The 20,050-nt window shown below is 36.1% G+C and overlaps 1 protein-coding gene across 4 annotated transcripts in view; it reads right to left on the bottom strand.

Moving 5' to 3' along the window:
- Positions 1 to 10,196: 10,196 nt before the first annotated feature.
- The window catches only part of MACIR (macrophage immunometabolism regulator), a 20,568-nt gene continuing 10,714 nt past the window's right edge, over positions 10,197 to 20,050 (bottom strand). For all 4 annotated transcript variants that reach the window (XM_017511808.1, XM_017511810.2, XM_017511812.2 and 1 more), the window contains exon 3: positions 10,197 to 12,676. In XM_017511808.1, coding sequence (XP_017367297.1) covers positions 12,030 to 12,653 — 624 coding nt within the window. In that variant the 5' untranslated portion in view covers positions 12,654 to 12,676 and the 3' untranslated portion in view covers positions 10,197 to 12,029. The remainder of the gene's footprint in view (positions 12,677 to 20,050) is intronic.

Here is a 20,050-nt window from a genome sequence, read left to right as displayed (position 1 = left end):
TAAGCTTAAAAGAAGAAAAAAAAAGTATTCCACTAGACACTGTGCTAAGCAGTTATATGTAAACTAGGTCTCAAGACAGTAGCTCAAGATCATATAGCTAAAAATGTCAGCACCAGAGTTCAAGCCCAGAATTCAAACCCAGGTTTGATCTGATTTCTAGGTTCATGTTCTTTCAGTTGCATATTCTGCTTGGTTTCAGATAGTCCTGGCTCCTTCCAGTCATGCAGCTTTCAATATGATAACCAACCTTAGCAATGCTGAACAGCAGAAACGTATGCAGAACAAAGGTAACTGCTTCCCTAAATTCGCGCTGCTCTTTCTTGGGTGGTATTTTCCCACAGTTCTACTCTGGGAATTCTGAGAAGGACTCTCTGGTTCCTCTCCGAGTAATACCAAAATGTGCCCAAGCTAAAAGTGCATGCGAAGAGGTTTTTAAAGTCATTCAGCATAATTGTCCTAATCAACAAAATCCAACTACAACACAATCAAACTTTTGAGAATAAAAGATTGTGTGGGAGATAAACAATTAAAGCATAAAGTCAGGTTTTTATAAGGTGCTCCAGATCCTATCACCTTGCACTAATTTCTTGCATATTTCAGCAGTCACTTTTTTGTGTGACTTCACAGAAATAACAAGACTAAAAAATCCCGAGATGGTTACAAAAGCACTGTTAACACACACTGTGCATCCACGTAGAGCCCACGGTGCTGAGAACATTGAGATAAACTTGGAAATCTGCAATTGAAAAGCTATTTTTAAATCTAAACCAGGTGACAATTTTCTTTAAAAAAAAAAAAAGGAGGAAGTGAATGTTACTGAACCAACTCAGATTTTCTCAGTTTCCATATTGTTTGCATTGCTCCTTTCATTCTGACACTACCAGTTTCGTAAGGGTTTGAACAATTTTAAAACAATTATCCCCAAGCCCTCATACATAGGTTAATTGTACTGAGATCTTTTGTCCACATACTTTAAAAATATTAAGTGAAATTACTTATTTGTAAAGATTCTTTCTCTTTCTAGAAGAATTTAGTTTCTTCCTAAATCATACATTAATAATAGTGTATAAATAGTATCAAATTGTCAAAATGATGATAAAGGTATCGTGACAACCCGACTCCATAACACCTTTGGTTATATTTACACAAAATAAAAATCATACAATATTTAACTCAAGGAAAACTCATATGCTTCTGACCAATAACTGTCATCTTTAAGAGCCATCTACTACCTAATATGGTTTAGTGCCAAAAGTGTTCTATGCATATGGTAGGTTCTTAATACATAATTTGAATGAACCTAAGACTTTCAATGTAGGAAATTGTCAAAAGAAAAATATATACACTCTATAGTAGTAACTGATTTCAAAACAAAGCACTGATTGAGTATGATGCATGACACCTATTATCAGCATGCCTTAGGAAGGAAAAACAAGACTTCCCAGGTATGCTAATACAAAGACTGTGAATGGGCAGTTATTTATTATACAGCCCACATAAAGAAACTTGTTAGTACAAGTTTTTGATGGAGGCACCAACTGCATCCCAGATTGTTATAAACTGTGATTGCATAGCTAAGTTGTATGAATGGAATTCTGCTTTGAAAAGCCTTTAGATACAAAATGTTTTGTGAAAATTTCTGTAGTTCCAAAAAGATCCAATCGCATGCTCACAAAGCCCTCCTCCACCCCAATTTTCCATTGTCGCCACTGTTTTTATTAAAGCTAACAGCTACAGAGGTGTAGTGAATGCAGATTTAACAGACAGGCTTTTTGGCTTTTTTCATTTGCAACCAAATAATTTTTTTAAACCATTTTTCCGTCTTTTAGATACATCATGACACCTTAAAGGGAAGAATTAATCTCATTTTGAGGCTTTGCCACAAAATGAAGAATTCTACAGTTGTGCATAAAAAAGACAAGTTTGTTTTTAACCTCAAAAGCTATGAAAAAGTAAACGGCACCAGTCACAAGAGATTTTTTGAAAAGAATATCAAAAGATAGTTAATATTTTTCTTTATGAAAAATGAAGACAAGCTGAATTCCCAATAGTCTTTGTCAAAGTCAGTTTACACATTGGCTAGACAACAAATAGGGGCATTGTTGACAACTCAAGAAAACTCAAGCAGAAATAATTGAAAATTTCCCCCCGGGTTCCCTATTTACTCTAGGCAAAAACAAAAAAATTCACACCGGAAACCAGATCAGGCACTGAGATGACAGCAATACAAGTCTAATGGGCAGATGTAAACATATATGTTATGATACATGGACTGAAGAAAAGGGAAATATTTTCTTCTCTGTAAGGAGAGTAAGAAAATAATGAAAATGGATCCCTTTTCATATTATGAAAAAGTAACATGCCAATGTGCCTTGCAGCAAATGGGCTGTAGTTAACTTTAGCAAAGTTAACTACAGCAAATAATATTTCTGGGGTATTACCTAGTCTGATGAGAGCAAGCTGTTCCTAAAGATGAAGAGTACAATGTATGGGTGACCGGAAAATAGCTCCTTGGACCACATCTAACCCAGTGCCTTACATGCTGTTACCCAGCAGGCTGGGCTGAGAGGGTTTGGTCAACTTTGGCTCTTAGAAGTGGTGGCAGCCATTAGGAAACAGACAGGAGGAGTAAAAAAAGTCAAGTGAGATGGGAAGGAGGAAGCCACTTTCTAGACATACTTTCTTTATGTTATTCATGTTATTTATGCTCTGGTTGCCAAAATTTCTGACAACAAAGTGTATCAGAACACAGAGCCTTTGGTTTTACTGCCTCCTCTCCCTAGTATAGAAAGCATAGTACAGTATGTACAGAGTATAGTCTAGTATGTATAGAAACTATATGAACCTTTTACCTGTCGGTGCAAGAGAATCAACCTCTGAAGATATACTGTATACAAGTGTCATGGGCCAAAGAATAAGATTAGGAATTCTGCTAATCCTCTAAAAAAGGGTGGTTAGATAATCAGAGAACTGTGAATAGGCAGAAAGCCCTTCAGAGTAAAGAGGTATCACACTCTTAAAAGACATGACTAAAAACCATTGCCAAGAACATAACCTCGTTCTAGGCACAAACAATGGATTCTGCAAATGGCATATTCAGTAACTGCATGGTTAAAGAAGTCCCCAACCAGAACTATAAGTGCCCAAGAAAAGGTTCACAGATGCAAACCTCAGAGACCTATTGAGACAGGTGGGTTCTGTTCTAGTATCTTTTATTTCCCAAACATACCAAGTCCTCAGATTTGGAACCAAAAAGCAAATTCAAGCAATTAAAGAACCACTACACAGGACAGAAAGTTACTAGCAAAGATACGTAGATAAGAATCAAAATAAAAGTGTCTATAAATATCTAAAAATGGTCATTTAAAAAATCTTGCTAAATCTCAAACCAATGTTCAAACATTAAATAATATAAAATTTTAAGAAGGTAAATTGGACTCAAAGAGAAGGACTTTTAAGTTATAATGGATTTTTGCCAAGGGAGGAGATCTCTTGAGCCAGCGAGCTATGATCACACCACTGCACTCCAGCCTGCGTGACAGAGCAAGGCCCTGTCTCTAATTTAAAAATAAAATATAACTTAAAATGAATTGTCATAAGTGTTATGTTTATGTTATAAATGGTCATTTAGATCAGTGGTTGCCAGCTCTTATGGTTATGAGATTTTTTTAAGTTTAAACAATGAATTAATATCTCCAATATATGTATGTATATTTATTTATATATTTTATGCATTTACTACTATACTAGCAAACTATATCATGTATACAACGAATAAAAATTTTAAAGGATAAAATAATTTTATAAGCACATCTAATTTTTTTTCCCACACCCAATTGGATCATCTCAACACCCCTGAGTGTGATGTCAACAGCACACTCAGAAAACACAATTTAGTTCATTAATTAGGTAAGAGGGACAACATATATTCACACATCACACACATATACATTTCATTTTATCTAAAATGCTTAAATTTAAATGTAGTGCTTTTATTTTACTACCTAGAATTTTTTAAAAGCAGTTATGAGAATAAAAACATGGCAAATTAAGGGTTTCAGATTCTGTTTTTATTACTACAAATGGTTGTTCTTTATTCAGCAACTAGTATGTCACAGATATTTTATATTACATACATTATATCTAATTCTCATAAGAACTGTGAAGTAGAAATTATTTTTCCCATTTTATGAACAAATAAAATTAAGGCTCATGTTGATTAGCCGTATCTTGCAAAAAAATAAGTGGTGGAGCCAGCGTGGATGAGACTTTATCTTTAAAAGCACAAAATCTAAGCCAGGCACAGTGACATGTGCCTGTAGTCCCAGCTATTTGGGAGGCTGAGGTGGGTGGATCTCTTGAGCCCAGGAGTCCAAGGCCAGCCTGAGCAACACAGTGAGATCCTATCTCTAAACAAATAAATAAGACCACAAAATCAAAATGGTCACAACTATAGGACATTTTATGTGAAGGTTCTAGCATTTTAGTAAGTATCTTTATTTATAGCTGGCCCCTTAAAGAGAGAAAAACTGAGCTGTTGGCTTCTAAAAATTACTTTTAGATTAAAAAAATAAAAAGTCCGCAGGCATTTCCACTTGCTGCTTCCTTTCTCCTACCTTTGCAGTAAAATTGTATTTTTCAGTCTTCAAAAGAGGCCTGCAGAGAATTCTGGAGGTAATTACAGTGGTTAGACACACTCAGCCCAGGGTAACGAAGTCACGAGAAACTTTAGAGCCTCAAGAGCAGAACAACATCCTCTAATCTTAAAAGAGAACTTGTGGAGTTTGGGAGCTTGCAGAGCAGGCCATTCTATTCCCCCACTGGGAAAGAACAAGAGCAGTGGAGAAAAAGACAACTGGAATCCCTCCCCTCTTCTCATCAGGCTAATTTTGCAATGAAGCACCTCTGACTTTCTCTCAAGGCCTAGAGTTTCCAGCTATGGCCCCAGATAGGGCCCAACACTGGATACCTGGTCCAAAAGCTTATTTGTCTTTCAAAGACAGAAAAAACTATTATCTGTGCAAATTCTGGACCACCAGAGACCCACAAAAGATGAGAGGCTCTTTGAGGCTGGGGAAGTCACTCAAAGGTGAAAAGGTTGTTGGATTAGAAGAAATGCTGACTGCAAAATTTTATTTGGCAGTTCGAATAACATGATTGGAAATCTCACCACTGGTAAGTTCTTCAGATAATGTGGCTCAAGCTATATTTCCTTTTCTGGAGATTTTTTAGAAATGTAAGTGACAGACAGACTTCTGTCCAGGTTGGTTTGATTGCAGGCAAAGTAGAATGGATGAACCCTGAAGCATTCTTCACTTGAATATTCCAATATAGGCACTTTTCTGCCTGGTGTCCCCACCCTTCCTACCCACCTAGCAAACTCTTCTTCCCTCTCCAGGCTCAAGCATAGTTCCCTAGTGAAGCCTATCCCACACATGAAGTAGAATTGGGTACTTTCTCCTCTCCTCTAAAGTTGTAAAGTTGTAAATCTGTTTATTGAGAAGCACTTATTTAAAAATGTATTTGCTCTTGACTATGGGTTTTGGGTCTTACTCCCACACTATTCCCATGACTTATGCCTGAGGCTGGCACATGATGATATATCACAATAAATATTTGATGGATGAGTAAATAAAGGTTGAATCCATGGATTTTAAGGAGCAAATCCTCACAGCTAAATTGCTGTCGTTTAGTCTTAGCAGTTCTTACAAAGATTTGTTTTTATACGTTTTTATATAAAATCCATCATAGCCCTCTGAACATTCCATTTATAACCTTCTAATATCACTTCATCTAGTTGTCTACAAAGGAACCTTATCTCATTACTAATTGGATTGTGCATCTAGCATAACACAAATGAGGTATCTCTTACATCTTTTCTATTCACAAATTAGGAACCATTACAATTTGAAGGATTTCCTACCATCTCCATACCTGGTCCAGTGGGGAAAGTCATGCCTTAAATGTTTATTCTCTGGTATCTATCATAGTCGAAAGTGTCCTTTAAAAAAAATCAAGGAAAGATTTAAAGGAAATCTGAAGAAGAAAAATACAATCCCCATCTCTATCACTCTGAGAGCTTGTCCCAGAAAATATTTAAGAACTGAATTTCCAGGGGGCAGAAAGAAGTTGACCAAGCAATGTTATACCAAATGCAATATAATAGGTCATTTTCTCCTAATAAAAAAGTCAATTCACCTTGTTTAACGATTATCTTTTTGAACTGTCTAGATTACCTTATATTGCCTACCTCTAAACATATTTCAATCCTATAAATATCCTGATCCTTAAAAATGTTTCCACATAACTGCATTAAAATCTTAGAGGATTATGACACTAAAAATGTTAAAAATTAAGAAAAGAAACACAATGCCTAAATTGTATTTTTTTAAAATACCCAATTGAAAATAAAATACATAAATCTACCAACTAATTCAAGGTTCTTCTATTTGATCATTTCAAAAGATAATCTACATTAGGAAACTTTTTGAGCAAAATACTTTCCATATAATTTTCCTATACAAATTATATCAAAAATAGACATTTTAAAATGTGTTTCTGATCCTAAATAATTAAGTAAACCTCTCTCTGTTACTCTCACCCTACCCTGCCCAAGAAAAAAGGGAAAGGCAATGCAAGGGGGAAAAGTATCACTGAAGCATACATTTACTTATTCACTCTCTCCAGCTCTTGCCTCCCCTGACCGCTCACTCCAAGTCTTCAATTCTTTCACTATCCCTCCACCTTAACTCTTCTCTTCTAGTTCTATTCGGTTCATCTCAGCAGCCTACCGAAGAGACAGGGAGATAACAACTGATCATTGGCATGCCCTGATGCTTCTCAGATTCAATTATTTTGTTAAGATATTGCTTTTCCCATATTTTTCATCTTCCCTGGCTTTCCAATGAAGGTACTTTTAAGAAATACATCTTTACATTTCAACTTTTATACAGATCAGCAATGTAGGTAAAAACACTTCCAATCAGCCAGCCAGGCAGAGAGAAAAATAAACAAGACTGTTCTTTCTTAGACTTCAGCTCCATGGGATTTAAGCTCCCCTCTAGTAAGTTGTTACTTAGTCTGCAAAATATGTGCTTGGCATGCCTCTTAGGCTATCTTTCTGTTTTCCCAATACTAAGCATGTCATTGAAGGTAAAAACTGTTGTAAACCTTTCTGTCCCCAGAGCGCCAGCATATGCTCAGTAGATGTCTTGTGGGTCCCAGTGTGGGACCATTCTCATCTGTTCTCTGATTAGAGGACAGGATTCAGAATGGTCTAGATTGGTCTACTCCAAAAGTTTGGCTATTTTTAAAATTTATGTTGTAGCACACTGCAAGGGGTGGGGGGATGTGATAGGCAAAACTTTTATACAGATCAGAAATGTAAGTGAACTGATCAGTTCAGTAGCAGCTGCCTAAAGTGCTAACTTAAGAAAGATAATGCATCCACATCTGGACTCTAGGGGGGATGTGCTGGTAGATTAGTGATGTCTGCCACATGCATAGATGAGGAGCACAGTGGTTGGCATGCTCAGTATTTACCATCCCATCTCCAACCCCTTAGCCAAAATCTGAATTTCTTTAAGTTCAAAAACTTTTTACTGTGTAAATTCCTTTCCCTAACTGAGGCAGTAGGCCAGGGACAAAATATGATTCAAAGTCTTCCAAATATATATTTCATGTGTAATGCTTCTACATAAAAGTTTGGTGAAGAATGGTTTTCCTGGCCAATCAGGCTAAAGGTCAATATCATGAACCCAGCATTCCCTCATCTTTCCACCAGATCACTGTAAGAATCATTTCTTGAGAACATTCAGAAGGAACTTTGGGAGTGTCGGTGTCTTTCCACAAAAGCAAAAGCATCCAAAGCTCTTCTTTCCAGAAGTGACCCGAGCCAGGATCACTTAAGGATTGTACCAACTGCAACTACTCTCTTCCAATCTAATAAATGCTGAGTTCCCTTTTCTCATTCTGTGCTCTCCCATACATCTGTACATCAAGCACAGCCCCACAATCAGGGGTGACAACATTCAAATTTAGTTTCAGACTTTCTCTCTGAAGCCATTTAATAAAACCTTTCACAGCCAAGCACAGTGGCTCATGCCTGTAATCCCAGCATTTTAGGAGTCTGATGCAGGCGGATCACCTGAGGTTCCAGACCAGCCTGGGCAACATGGCAAAACCCTATCCCTACTAAAAATGCAAAAATTAGCCGGCTGTGCTAGCTGATGCCTATAATCCCAGTTATTCAGGAGGCTGAGACAGGAGAATCACTTGAACCCAGGAGGTGGAGGCTGCAGTGAGCCAAAATCATGCCACTGCGCTCCAGCCTGGGCTACAGAGCAAGACTCTGTCTAAAAAAAACAACAAATAAATAAGAAGGAAAACAAAACCTTGCACAAAGTCATTTCATAATACAAATTCAACATCTCCCCTGGCTAGAGTAAAGAAAGAAGTGTCCTTGGGGGCTCAGCAAACTCAAGTAACAAATCAAGCTCATTCTTCATTTGTTTCTTCTAGTCTTCTCAGCCAGAAAAATCCTTAACTTTTTCCAATGTAAAATATCAAAGAAGTCCATTTCATAATTCATATCTAAAGAGGTAAAAGTGAAGTGCATCATTAAGTGCTGACAGCCTCCACTTACTAGCTTTACAATCACATTTATTATAGTTCCAAGACAAACTTCCTCATCAATTTCCATTTCTCTAATCAAATTACATTGTTTAAAAAGGCAATTTTACTTAATACTTGCTGTCCTCTCTGCATTACAGTAATGTACATCCTTGCTCTCTTTCAACCCTAACTCCTCCAGAGCATTTATGCCATTTATAAACTGTGACAGTCTTTCCTCCTCTGTTCTCTGAATGAGAACCACTTAGACCAGGGTCACTTAAAAGTTTATTTTAAAAACTTCAATGATTATAATAGAATAAAAGTCTGAGACAAAAATATGCTACAATGAAAAAATAAGTTAAAAAAGGCTTCTTTTCTTAAGATTTGAAGAAACATTTTCTTTAGTGAAAGACTAATTTGCCTCTAAAAGTTAACTCAGAATCTTCAAAAAGCTTCTCAGACCTCAAATATTGAAATCATTTAAATAAAGTGTCCCAGGGAAGGAAAAAGACAGTGACCACAGATGGTTATTACAAGGCATAAGAAACAATGGACAGGACTTGATGGCACTGGAACAGTAGCCCAGCTGGGCTGGAGTGCAGAAGATCTGGGGGTCCTGAGCTGGTTTTTACATGTTATAATCTATCCCCATTGAGCCTCTTCTCCATGACTACTGACTACGGGGGCCCTGCATCCAGAGGTGTAAAATGCAACCAAATGGAAAAAGAACAAAAGCAGCTCACCTCAGATTGAGGCAAGGAATGAAATTTTATTGCAACTCTTACACATCATTTGGGCTTCTAACAAATGGTACCTTTGCAAAAGAAGAAAAAAAATTAAAGTTATATAGTACTGCAATGTTTAAGGGCAAGAACAGTAAAATAACATCATCATGTATATTCTGGCCAAGTGTGTCCTATTTAGTATGGAACATTAAATTGAATAAAAAATGAAACAGTTAAAAAATAGAAACCATGTCCAAAGGGATTGTTTTTCAACGAAAAGAGATCTAGCCTATCCTTTTTTTTTTTTTTTTTAACAATTGGTTCCTACTTACCATAGGACACAATTCCATGGGGTACAGAGAAATTAAGACTGAACTAATAAAGGGGTTCTGCAAACACATTGTGAAAATTACTGACCTAGAGTTGAAACTTTCTTTCTGGGAAACCAAATTTAAAATTATGTATGTTTACTAATCAGAAAAGAGTAAGTATGACATATCTCATACTATTAACCCCTTTATTTTTGCCACAGAGCTTCACCTGTCTTTCAGTTAAAAAACAAAACAAAACAAAAAAGCTACAAATTTTTATTTAGCTATTATTAAGAAACTTAGGCACATGGGCAAAACAGATCTCACAGGCAAACAGTTGTGTTTCCTAATAGATTGAATACATATCATTGCCATGAATACATCTTTTATCTTAAAATGCCAATGAGCATCAAAAGTAAATGGTTTTGTTACTGTTGTCACTGCTTTGTTTAACAAAAACAGGGCCTTAAAATAAGTGCTTCAGTGGAATTCTTGAACAGTAAGTAGCCTGTTGATGGTGAACCTGCTTTAAAGCACCACACAACAATGTGTGTTTACATCACCCCTTTATTTCATAGTTAGAAATAATACAGTTCCACAAGGTAAATTGTCAATAAATAATGGTGTTTAATCATTAAACGTAAAAATCCCACTCTTTGGCATCTGACAGGATTCTATTTCTTGTCAAACTAATGACTGTATAGACATAGCTAATCTTAGTGATCATTCGTCAATACAATATGTTACAAAGGTGCAATTTACGTTAAAATATACAACAGCCAAAAGTTTCCAACCCAACGAGAAATCTGATCAACTCAGTAAGATATAGGCCAACTTCCCCAAGGCTCTTTCACATAGTTTGCCTTACTGAAAGTGTAATAAACATTGATTAAGAGTTCCTAGGGTTTTCTAATACTTACTTTGCTCTAAATAGAGTCTGCCATTCATTCTGGCTAAAGAAAAATCACAATTGCACCAGGAATGACCCACTTATTAATTAAAAGGTGTTCTTATTTTATAAGCAAGATTGCTAACACCTAAGAAACTCATAGCCCCAAAATAAAAAGTAAGCAGTTCTATGCTGCCAGAAATGCCAATTCAGTAATAAATTGCACCTTTAAGAGCCAAAAAAGGGGGGAAAAAGAAATAGAAACGTTTACAAAAGGTAAGTTACATACACATTTTTTTTCAAAATATATTCAAGAATAGTTGAGCTGTATTTGTTACTAAAGCCAGGGCATTATTTCTTTAGCAACAAATTAAACCAGTGCAATTGACATAAATTGTTAAGTAATCCAAGATTAACCCATTAAAACTGTAGAAGCACGTTAGGCTCCTACACTAATCCTAGAAACTGGAATTTCAATGAGTGCTTGTGTTGCACAGAACTAAAACTGGAATGACCTGATGCCATGCTGAATGGTATCACTTCATACTTAGTTTAATCATTCGATAGTAAAAATGAGTTCCTCTATTAAAGTTTTACTCACTTACAGAAAATTCAGATGCAAACAGTATTATGCCTATAATCCACAATTAAAAGAATCCTTTCCATTTTAAAGTTCCAGGTGAATTTAAGGTAGAAAATAAACACTAAGGAGAGTTTTTTTCAACTTATGAAAATGTCATATTGGAAACTTTCTGGAAAAGCTTCCCCCGACCCATTGTAAAATAAATACTTTGTATCCCAAATTTAATGTTATTAAGACACACTTTAATAACGCTATAAAGAAATATTTTACAGCCATAGAGATCAATAACTTTCCATGCGGAAATAAAAAATTCATTGCTCAATAATATTATTGAGGCAAGTGAAGAAAGATTATTCTCTTGTCAATCTGAAATGTTAATTTTTTTCAGTGCAAAACCAGTTATAAAATATTTAAACTCAATATTTAAAAATAAAAGTGGTCCAATTCAGCAATGTTCAAGTTCTAAATTTCATAAAACAAATCATTACATACATTTTATAGTAAAATACAGAGATTCAGGAAGTACTTGAGTACTTAATATATAAATTTCTAATGAATCATATCAAGTCAGCAACAACCAAGCAGATAACATTCCCAATTTGAGTGTCAGAATCATAAAGATGAAATTACTGTACCAGAGCCTTTTTTTCCTAGCTAAAAAGCTATACAAACTAACAGTCAACATTCTGTTTTCTTTGCAGTTGCGTGGTCTAGAATGATATCCCCCCCCAAGTACCTGTGATTTCATTCCTGTATTCAAAATTTGATCCAAACAATTTTTATGTTCCAGGAACACTTAGCTGATATAACCATCTATAGTGTGAAGAGTCATGTACAGAGTACAGCAGTGGGTTTTTTCTAGCCAAGCATAGGCTGACCTAAACTGGTTTAAACTCTCTGTAAGTCACTCATGTGTTATTCCTAGCAAACACACGGTCCCCTCGGAGGGTTAGGTGTTGAAGCTGGTACTGTAGCACTTCTGTGTCAGCTGGCTCCTTGATGTTCATTTTATCTAGATTGAGGTAGTCCAGAGATTTGGAGTGAGCCCTCTTACCTTTAAGAAGACAAAGAGGCAGAGGCCCATGGAGGGCCTTATAAGGTTCATAAGGTAAAGATTTAGTGCACTTGTCTCCTGAGCTGGGCATCCTCCTTCGCCTCCTGCCATTGACAGCTGGAATCTCATATGGCTGGTAGTACCTACTTCTGGTTTTATACAAACGAGAGGAACGGGCAAGTCCTGCATCTAGCTGTTTGGAGCGTAAGGATGGCATGGCTTCTGCCTTGCTCTCTTCACCTCCTGTGCACTTCTGAGCTAACTTCAGGAGTTCCTCGCCAGTTGTGAAGCCAACCAAATAGTTAGAGTCCATGTGCAGGATCTGGTAGCCTGACACAGTCCTCCGCATCGGAGAGCAGGGTGTGCTGGAGCAGCGGGGCTTCTCTGCCTCTGCCTTTCCTGGGGAGTTGGCCTCGACCCCAGGGAAGGGCAGGGTGGTCAGGGTACTTCTAGACTCTCCATTAATATCGACTTCCATTTTAAGCACCAGTCTGCACAATCCTAAAAGTAAACAGACTTAGATTAGAAGAATATAATGCACAAAAACTTGGGCCAGACCAGAGGAATATAACGCTCAGAAACTTGGGCCAGACCAGGTCCTTTTAGAAGGCTCAGGGAGCACGAAGTAACACTTTCCTGAAAAACAGTCAACATACTACTGACATATTATCTGTGTCTACTAAATGTTTCAGAGCGGGCATGAAATTATAACTACCTAACCACCTTCAAGAACTGAAAGGCAAGTTAAATTAAAGTCTGATGTACCACAAAAAAGTTCAGAGGGAGAAGCAAACAGAAAGCAACAACAAAAACACTTCTCTAAATTCATCACTCTACTCAATCACATAAAGTTTATTCCTTAATGCAATATTAAGCGAGTCAAATACAGATCTCAGCATTAGGCAAATGAAAGCAATCATACACAGTTTCTTAAGAACACACCAAATATTTCTGGCTTGAAAGTTAAATTTTTCCGTTATTTAATTTAAAGCAGCTCTTGATACCTGCAATTCCTTTCAATTTGTCTTTAAGGAACATATAATAAAGTTGATTGAGCTGATCATTTTCTTCAAGGAATCCAATTTTGACCTAAAAAACTATTCTTAGAGCATAAGGAATCTTAGGGGAAGCTTTCCCCAAACCTTGTAAATGTTCTTCCTTCCATATTCCCAATGAATTATTTAAAGAATATCATTTTGTAGTTTAAAAATTAATCCTAAATCCAATATACCATGTAATTTTTAATACTGAAAATATATAAAACATCAGATGTCATTTTACTTGACTATTCAATCACAAAATATACCAGGGACTTGACATTTTGCTTTTCAATACCCAAGACATTACACTTTTGAATGGTTTCATAAATGGCAGACTCACAATGAATATTAACACTGTTCCTTATGATTACCACATCACATAGTTTGGAAAGCCCCACTGACAAGAAGTAGCACAAGTTGTGGCTAGGTTCCCAGAAAGCTGCAGATAGATCCCATTTTGGAAAATAAAATACTAAGGGAAATAGTGACAATGTCATTTCTGAAAAATTGTATTTGTACTTGTTTTTCAGTTGGAAGTAGATAACATGGTTTTAAGTATCTCAGATTGGTAATCAACATGATGTCAACTGATTTTAAGATGAAAAATTTACTTAAAAATTTATTAAATAACTCTTATGAATCTTTTTACAAGACAAATAACCACTTCCTATTGAAGTATTTCTTGAAGTTTGGGTATGCACTTAAAACCCAAGCAATTAGAAAGCTTTAAAAAACATAAAACAACCCAGCACATTATTCCTCTACATGTATGTTCTAATTTCCTTCATTAGAAGATTGTGGAAGTTACCAGATTCCATATTGTCCTGCCTATGATCCCCACTAAAAACATTTATTACAATTTTTGAAATAAAGCAAATGCCAAAGGATCAATATTGTATTACTATTTATTCTAAACCTTCGACTGTTTCCCATTTTTATTTAACTCAAATACTCTAGTCCCTGAACCCTTTTAGATGTAATCAGCTTTATTATATTTTTAATGTAAAAATAAATTATATTGTTTATTTGTATTATTTATATAAAATAAATTATGTTTGAGTAATACATTTCTCTCTTGATAGAACTGGAATAACAGGTGACTACCAGCTACTCTGATATGCATACAAGACTTCTTAGCTAAACTTTAGAGAGACATATGAAGCTTCAACAAATTTTTATGCTAAACAAACAAATATTTACTCAGAGTCAAATGGCAAAGTTATCCTTCCTTTCTCACTATTTTGTAACCCAGAAAGAACACAAGAGACCATATCCAGGGCCTCCAACCTATGTAACCTGACTGGCAGCTACAGGTAATAGTTGTTTCTCTGATACTTCATCCTGAAAAGGAGAGGAGGGTCAGTGAGGCAAAAAACTAACCAGGGCCATGGAGGAAAGGGCACACACACACACATACACACATACACACACACACACACACAGATGGGGCGCCAAACCCAAGAAGAGTCGCCAAGGCAGTGACACTCAAGCCGTCCGTCCACTCTGAGACTCTGGTCTAGGTCTCTTTCAAATCTGGCACTCCATGACAACCCATGGAGTTCCACCATGGGTAGCTTACTGCATTCTCATTTGGTATATTATAAAATTATTTAAATCTATATATAACTTCAGACCCCACACATTCCAAATTGGGTAATAATTCATATGAAAGCGAGGCTAAAATTCATCTTTTTTGTCTACACTGGGAAAAATTTGCTAAGCAAGTTAATAGTACACGAAGTTGCAGTAAAAAGGAATGGGTACAGGCTTTTGTGGTCAACAGATTATCAAATGCTTCTCCCCATACTAAGTCAATCCTGCTGCATCAAGGTAAATCGTCAGAAATTCTGAGAATCCTTAGGGGTTGAAGATAAAGCATAGAAGGACACAACGGTTTAGAAAAATAGGCAGAAATGATATATTAGCTAGAAAACACCTGGAAGTACCTGGAAAATTAGAAATGTGAAGACAAGTGTAAAGGTCAAAATCGGATTTGATATGAAATAGACACTATTGTTAGAAGAGCAACTCATCAGTTAAGTTTCCAACAGCCAATAACACTATTTAAAAAAAAAAGTCAACCGGCTTGGGAAGAGAACTATCCAAACAGGATTTTCACACGTCAACCTGGTAGACAATGATTTAACCTAGGTTGTTACGTAGAAGATACAGATGTGGTTTAAGAGCTCTGGAAATTTCAACCAGGCAGTCTGGTGTATGAAATCTACCATATTTTACTGAGGTAGACAAAACATTCACTACGGAAAACACAATCTAATCAGAAAGTTGAAGGAGTAAGCATTTCTAATATTCTCCAACATAAAAACTCAAGGGAGCAACTAAAGCCAATGCAAAACAGGTCAGTATTCTAGGAAAAACTCCTGTGGGATGGTCTCAAGCCACCAGAACATGAAAAGGCTGATTTTAAACATAACATATGTAGCTGCTATCTGCTGAACTTTGATGAGCAATTCTCAGAGCTGAAAAACTGTTTGTACTTCATGGTTTTCAAACAACAGTACTTTTGCTCCAAACTACAAATAGTGTATTCTCAAAACTAACAGCTCATTGGCTGGTTCACTGGTCTCTACAATATATTGCCATACATGCAACAACAACTTCAGGTCTTGATATTCACATAGGAACATGAATGCTGGAAACAAGACTCTCACAAGCGTTTGGCTTTTGTTTTTCTAAAGGATTCTTTTTACTTATATATTGCCCTTCTAAAAAATATCTACTATGTGGCACCAGGAAAGCAAGGTATAGGCTGGGTTTCAGAAAAGACAGCTGTCATTGTCAAATATTTCATTAGCAGTTGGGCTGAATGCTGAATAAGCAGCATACCTCCCATTCTTCAGAAAACAACACTTATGCTACTACATTCCTGAGAATTTCCTGACTAAATTTAAATATTGAAGCAAGATCCTGAGAACAGTTACAGAATCAACTTGCTCAGGTTATTTTTACAATGCACAGAAGCTCTTTAGACACTTCCTCATCTGCAGAGGAAGAAGTCTAGTTACCTGCTCATTCCAGAATTCTAAAAAAAAAAAACAAAAACAAAGATGACACTAAAGACAGTAAAAACTGAACAGTCTCAAAGTCAACCTATCTTGATATATGGATGTCCAACATTTTCCACAGCAAAATTTCTTATAGAAAGACATTCATCAGGAAACTCAGCTATGGTGATGATAACTGGAGATGGCCTGGTTTAGCAGTATATTCTTCAGGTTTTTCCATGAAAAAAAAAATGCGTACAGGCTTGTTATTTTTTAATACACCTATTCATGACTCAGCATTTTGTTTCATATTATCAGATAAACCTTGTATCCAAAAAGCTTGCTGTCAAGATAAAAATTACAAAGCACTCTCATAAATACTACTAAAGGTACAATGCAACGGGTGCCACACTTCCCACTGCATCAATAAGAATAACCCGTGAATCAGGAAATCAGGTCTAATGCCAACTGCTACATTCCAGAGCTCTAACACTCAGGGACCAAAGATACGTTTCTTGCTTCCATTAATGTCTTTCATATATAGTTTAAAGCAAAAATAAACTGTAAATAGAAAACAGAAAAAGTATTAATGTTATAATTACAGAAGCAGCAAAATGTCCGTGGATAGAAGAAAACTAAAACAAAAAATGAAACAAGAATAGAAAAGTCAACTTGTAATTAAACAATGCTTATGAAATTGAGTTTCTTAAAAAGTACCAGGAACAAATACAATTTTCCAAATGACACCTAAGGTCTTCAATATCAAACTCCCTCACAATCCAATCAGTAACAATGGTACCAAGGTATTTATAAAACATGAAAGATTTGTCAGTGTTCACAGATGCTGCATGTGGGTCCAACTAGATGATACCAGAAAAAGATAACACTAAATCTTAAAAAATGTACACAAAGCATTGGGTATGGAATGAAATTGTAAATTTTGGCTAAAAATAAAGCAAATAGGTCCAAATTATAACACATGTGTAGGAGAACACGGTGCACCAGGAGACCATGTTCAAAAGCCTCTGACCCATATAGAATCTGCATACCTTTGAATACTCTCTGGGAGGCCAAACCTAAATTTGGGGCATTAATACCAATATTTTGAAAATATAACCTAAATGCCCTTGGCTCCTTAGACTAGTTTTGAAAACAGGTGGTAAGTCTGACAAATGCTATAGAAAGAATTCTTTTTGAAAATACTGTATCCTAATACCTGAATTTCATCTAAGAAACTCAAAAAATTAATTGATTCATTAACTTTCCTATATTTAGGGTTCCTTTATATATCAGTAGCATGCCCGTTAAAAAATTCCAACTCTCTGAACCTTTAGCTGAGATGCTGAGATGTTAAAGGCATGAAATTCTATTTTTAGACTCATTCCACCAAGTTAAATAATGCTTTTTGCTGTCTTCTCTTGAAACACCTTTATTTTTCTCTATTACAGAATGAATTAGTTTATCAAACATATTTTTCATGTAAAGGTAAGGTACAATGTAATTCTCATCAAGAGAAAGGAAAGCGAAGGTTCCAAAAAGCTGAGAATGTGACTTAACACAAAGATACATCCAGATATTGCCCATAGTCGCTCCTACGATACAGGGTGTCTGAGTCAGTGACACACTCTAAGAAACAAGGCTCTAAGCCTGGGGCACCATCCTGCTTGCTAATTTCTTTAACCATACAGAGATATCTCAAAGAGGTCTTAGAGTCCATGACCATTTTTTATAACCACCTTTCCCTTCCACATACTTTCTACCTTTTTCTTACCCCACTAACCTGCTCAAATGACTGTTTTTCCTTGTTGTTTTTGAAACCGATAAAACCAATACATGGAAACTGAAAGCTAACCAGTCCAAATAATTCATAATGATATACTATAAATGGCAAAATCATTCTTCATCCCCTACCAATGCCAGACATATCTTGAGGAAACCTCTATTAATATTTTGATATATCCTTCCTTTTCCTGAGTATTTACAAATGTGAGAGTGAGTGATTACTTCTTTCTACAATGAAAACATGCAAGGGTACACACAGACACACATCAGTATTTCTACAAGAAATTCCAGAAGTAAAAATGCTGAGTCAAAGAACATGTTCTTTTCAGATTTTTATAACAACCTTGACAAAACCTTATTAATAATGTTTCTGTTTTTTACATGAATAATGTATTACTTTATATAACTAAAAATTAATGTAAACACTTTTAAAGAGTACAATCTATACAGTCACTCAAAGAGTACCTGCTTCTCCTTCCATTGCTTAGGAATAGAAATTATCAAAAGAAGAAAGGAAGATGATGTGCTTTCTCTTTGTTGATGTGTTTGATTTTTCCAAAAAGGGAAAGATAAATGAAAGAGACATGACAGCCATTCTTTGACCACCAATCTCCTGATATTATTTGCACATAAAACACTTAGACACCTCTTTAAAGAAATTTATAAACTAAATTAAATTTTTCTTCAAAAAAGGGAAGATAACATTTTATTTATATATATTAGAAAAATACATATAGTGTACCTTTCAAAAGCATTAGGCACCGCATTCAATACCCCAACACCAGTATTCTGGCTGAGACTAAAGCAAACAGGTCCAAACTATAACACACGTCAGCAGAACCCCAGGCACCAGCAAGAACAGTCAAGAGAGAAGTCTGTACAGCTTTGAACACTCTTCAAGAGGCTAAGCTTCCTATTTATTTGGCACAAAGAGCAACATTTTGAAAATATGATCTAGATGCTCCTTAGACCAGCTCTGAAAATAGTTGGTAAGTTTCAAAACTGCTATACAAAGAATTCTTTTTGAAATTGCATTCTGAGAATTTTTTAAAATAAAGATCATAAAAAAATTCATTCCCAGTAATCAAAACACTGCTCCATATGCTTCCACTTTTTTTTTTTAGCAACATACAGCAATACCATATAAGAGAAAACAGATATCAACATAACTATCTTAAATATACAGAATAAAAATGTCATCATGTTAAGAAGAAAATCCTTTTTAAGAGGTACCTGAATCAAACCATTGGAATAGAGCCATTATTTGGGAAACAGGAACTTCTAAGCATGGCTAATACCTGTCTAGTGATATCTATGATATCTAGAGTCACCTATTTTTGTGTTTTGTGTTGGTTTGTTTGTTTAGACACAGGGTCTTGCTCTGTCACCCTTGCTGGAGTGCAGTAGGGCAACGATAGCTCACTGCAACCTCAAACTCCTGGCTCCAGCGATCCTCCCACCTCAGTCTCCCAAGCATCTGGGACACAGGTGTGCATCACCACAATGGGTTATTTCTTTCATACTTTTAGAGACAAGGTCTCACTGTGTTGCCCAGGCTGGTCTCAAGCAATCCTCCCTCCTTAGCGTCCCAAGTAGCTAGGATTACAGGTATGAGCCCTGGCTAGAGTCATACAGTTTTAATGCCAGAATCGTCTTGGAAATAACCTACCTGGAACTTCTACCTCCAAATATAGAGAAGACACTGAAACCATGAAGACAGGGGCCTGCCCAGAGCTATATAGGTAGTTAATGCCCATAATTACAACCCAGGCACCCTGGCTCCAAGTCCATGCTGTGCTTCTAGCCTGTGGTTCCCAAACTTGTCTACACAACAGAATCATGCAAGGAGATTCAAAGAATACTGATGTCTGTGTTCCACCCAAGATTTGTGATTTAACTGATCTGGGATGTAGCCTGGGTTCTGCAATTTCTAAAAGATTCCCAGGTGATTCTAATATGCATATAGGTTTGGGAACTTGTCAGACAGAACTTATTAGATAGAAGAGTTTCACTCTTGTAAGTTCCTGCTTTGTTTTTTTTTTTTTTTG

The sequence above is a fragment of the Cebus imitator genome, unplaced genomic scaffold, assembly GCF_001604975.1.
Source record: "Cebus imitator isolate Cc_AM_T3 unplaced genomic scaffold, Cebus_imitator-1.0 Scaffold452, whole genome shotgun sequence".
NCBI lineage: Eukaryota > Metazoa > Chordata > Mammalia > Primates > Cebidae > Cebus > Cebus imitator.
Note: the sequence above shows the minus strand (reverse complement) of the source record. Positions and strands in the feature narration are given on the sequence as shown.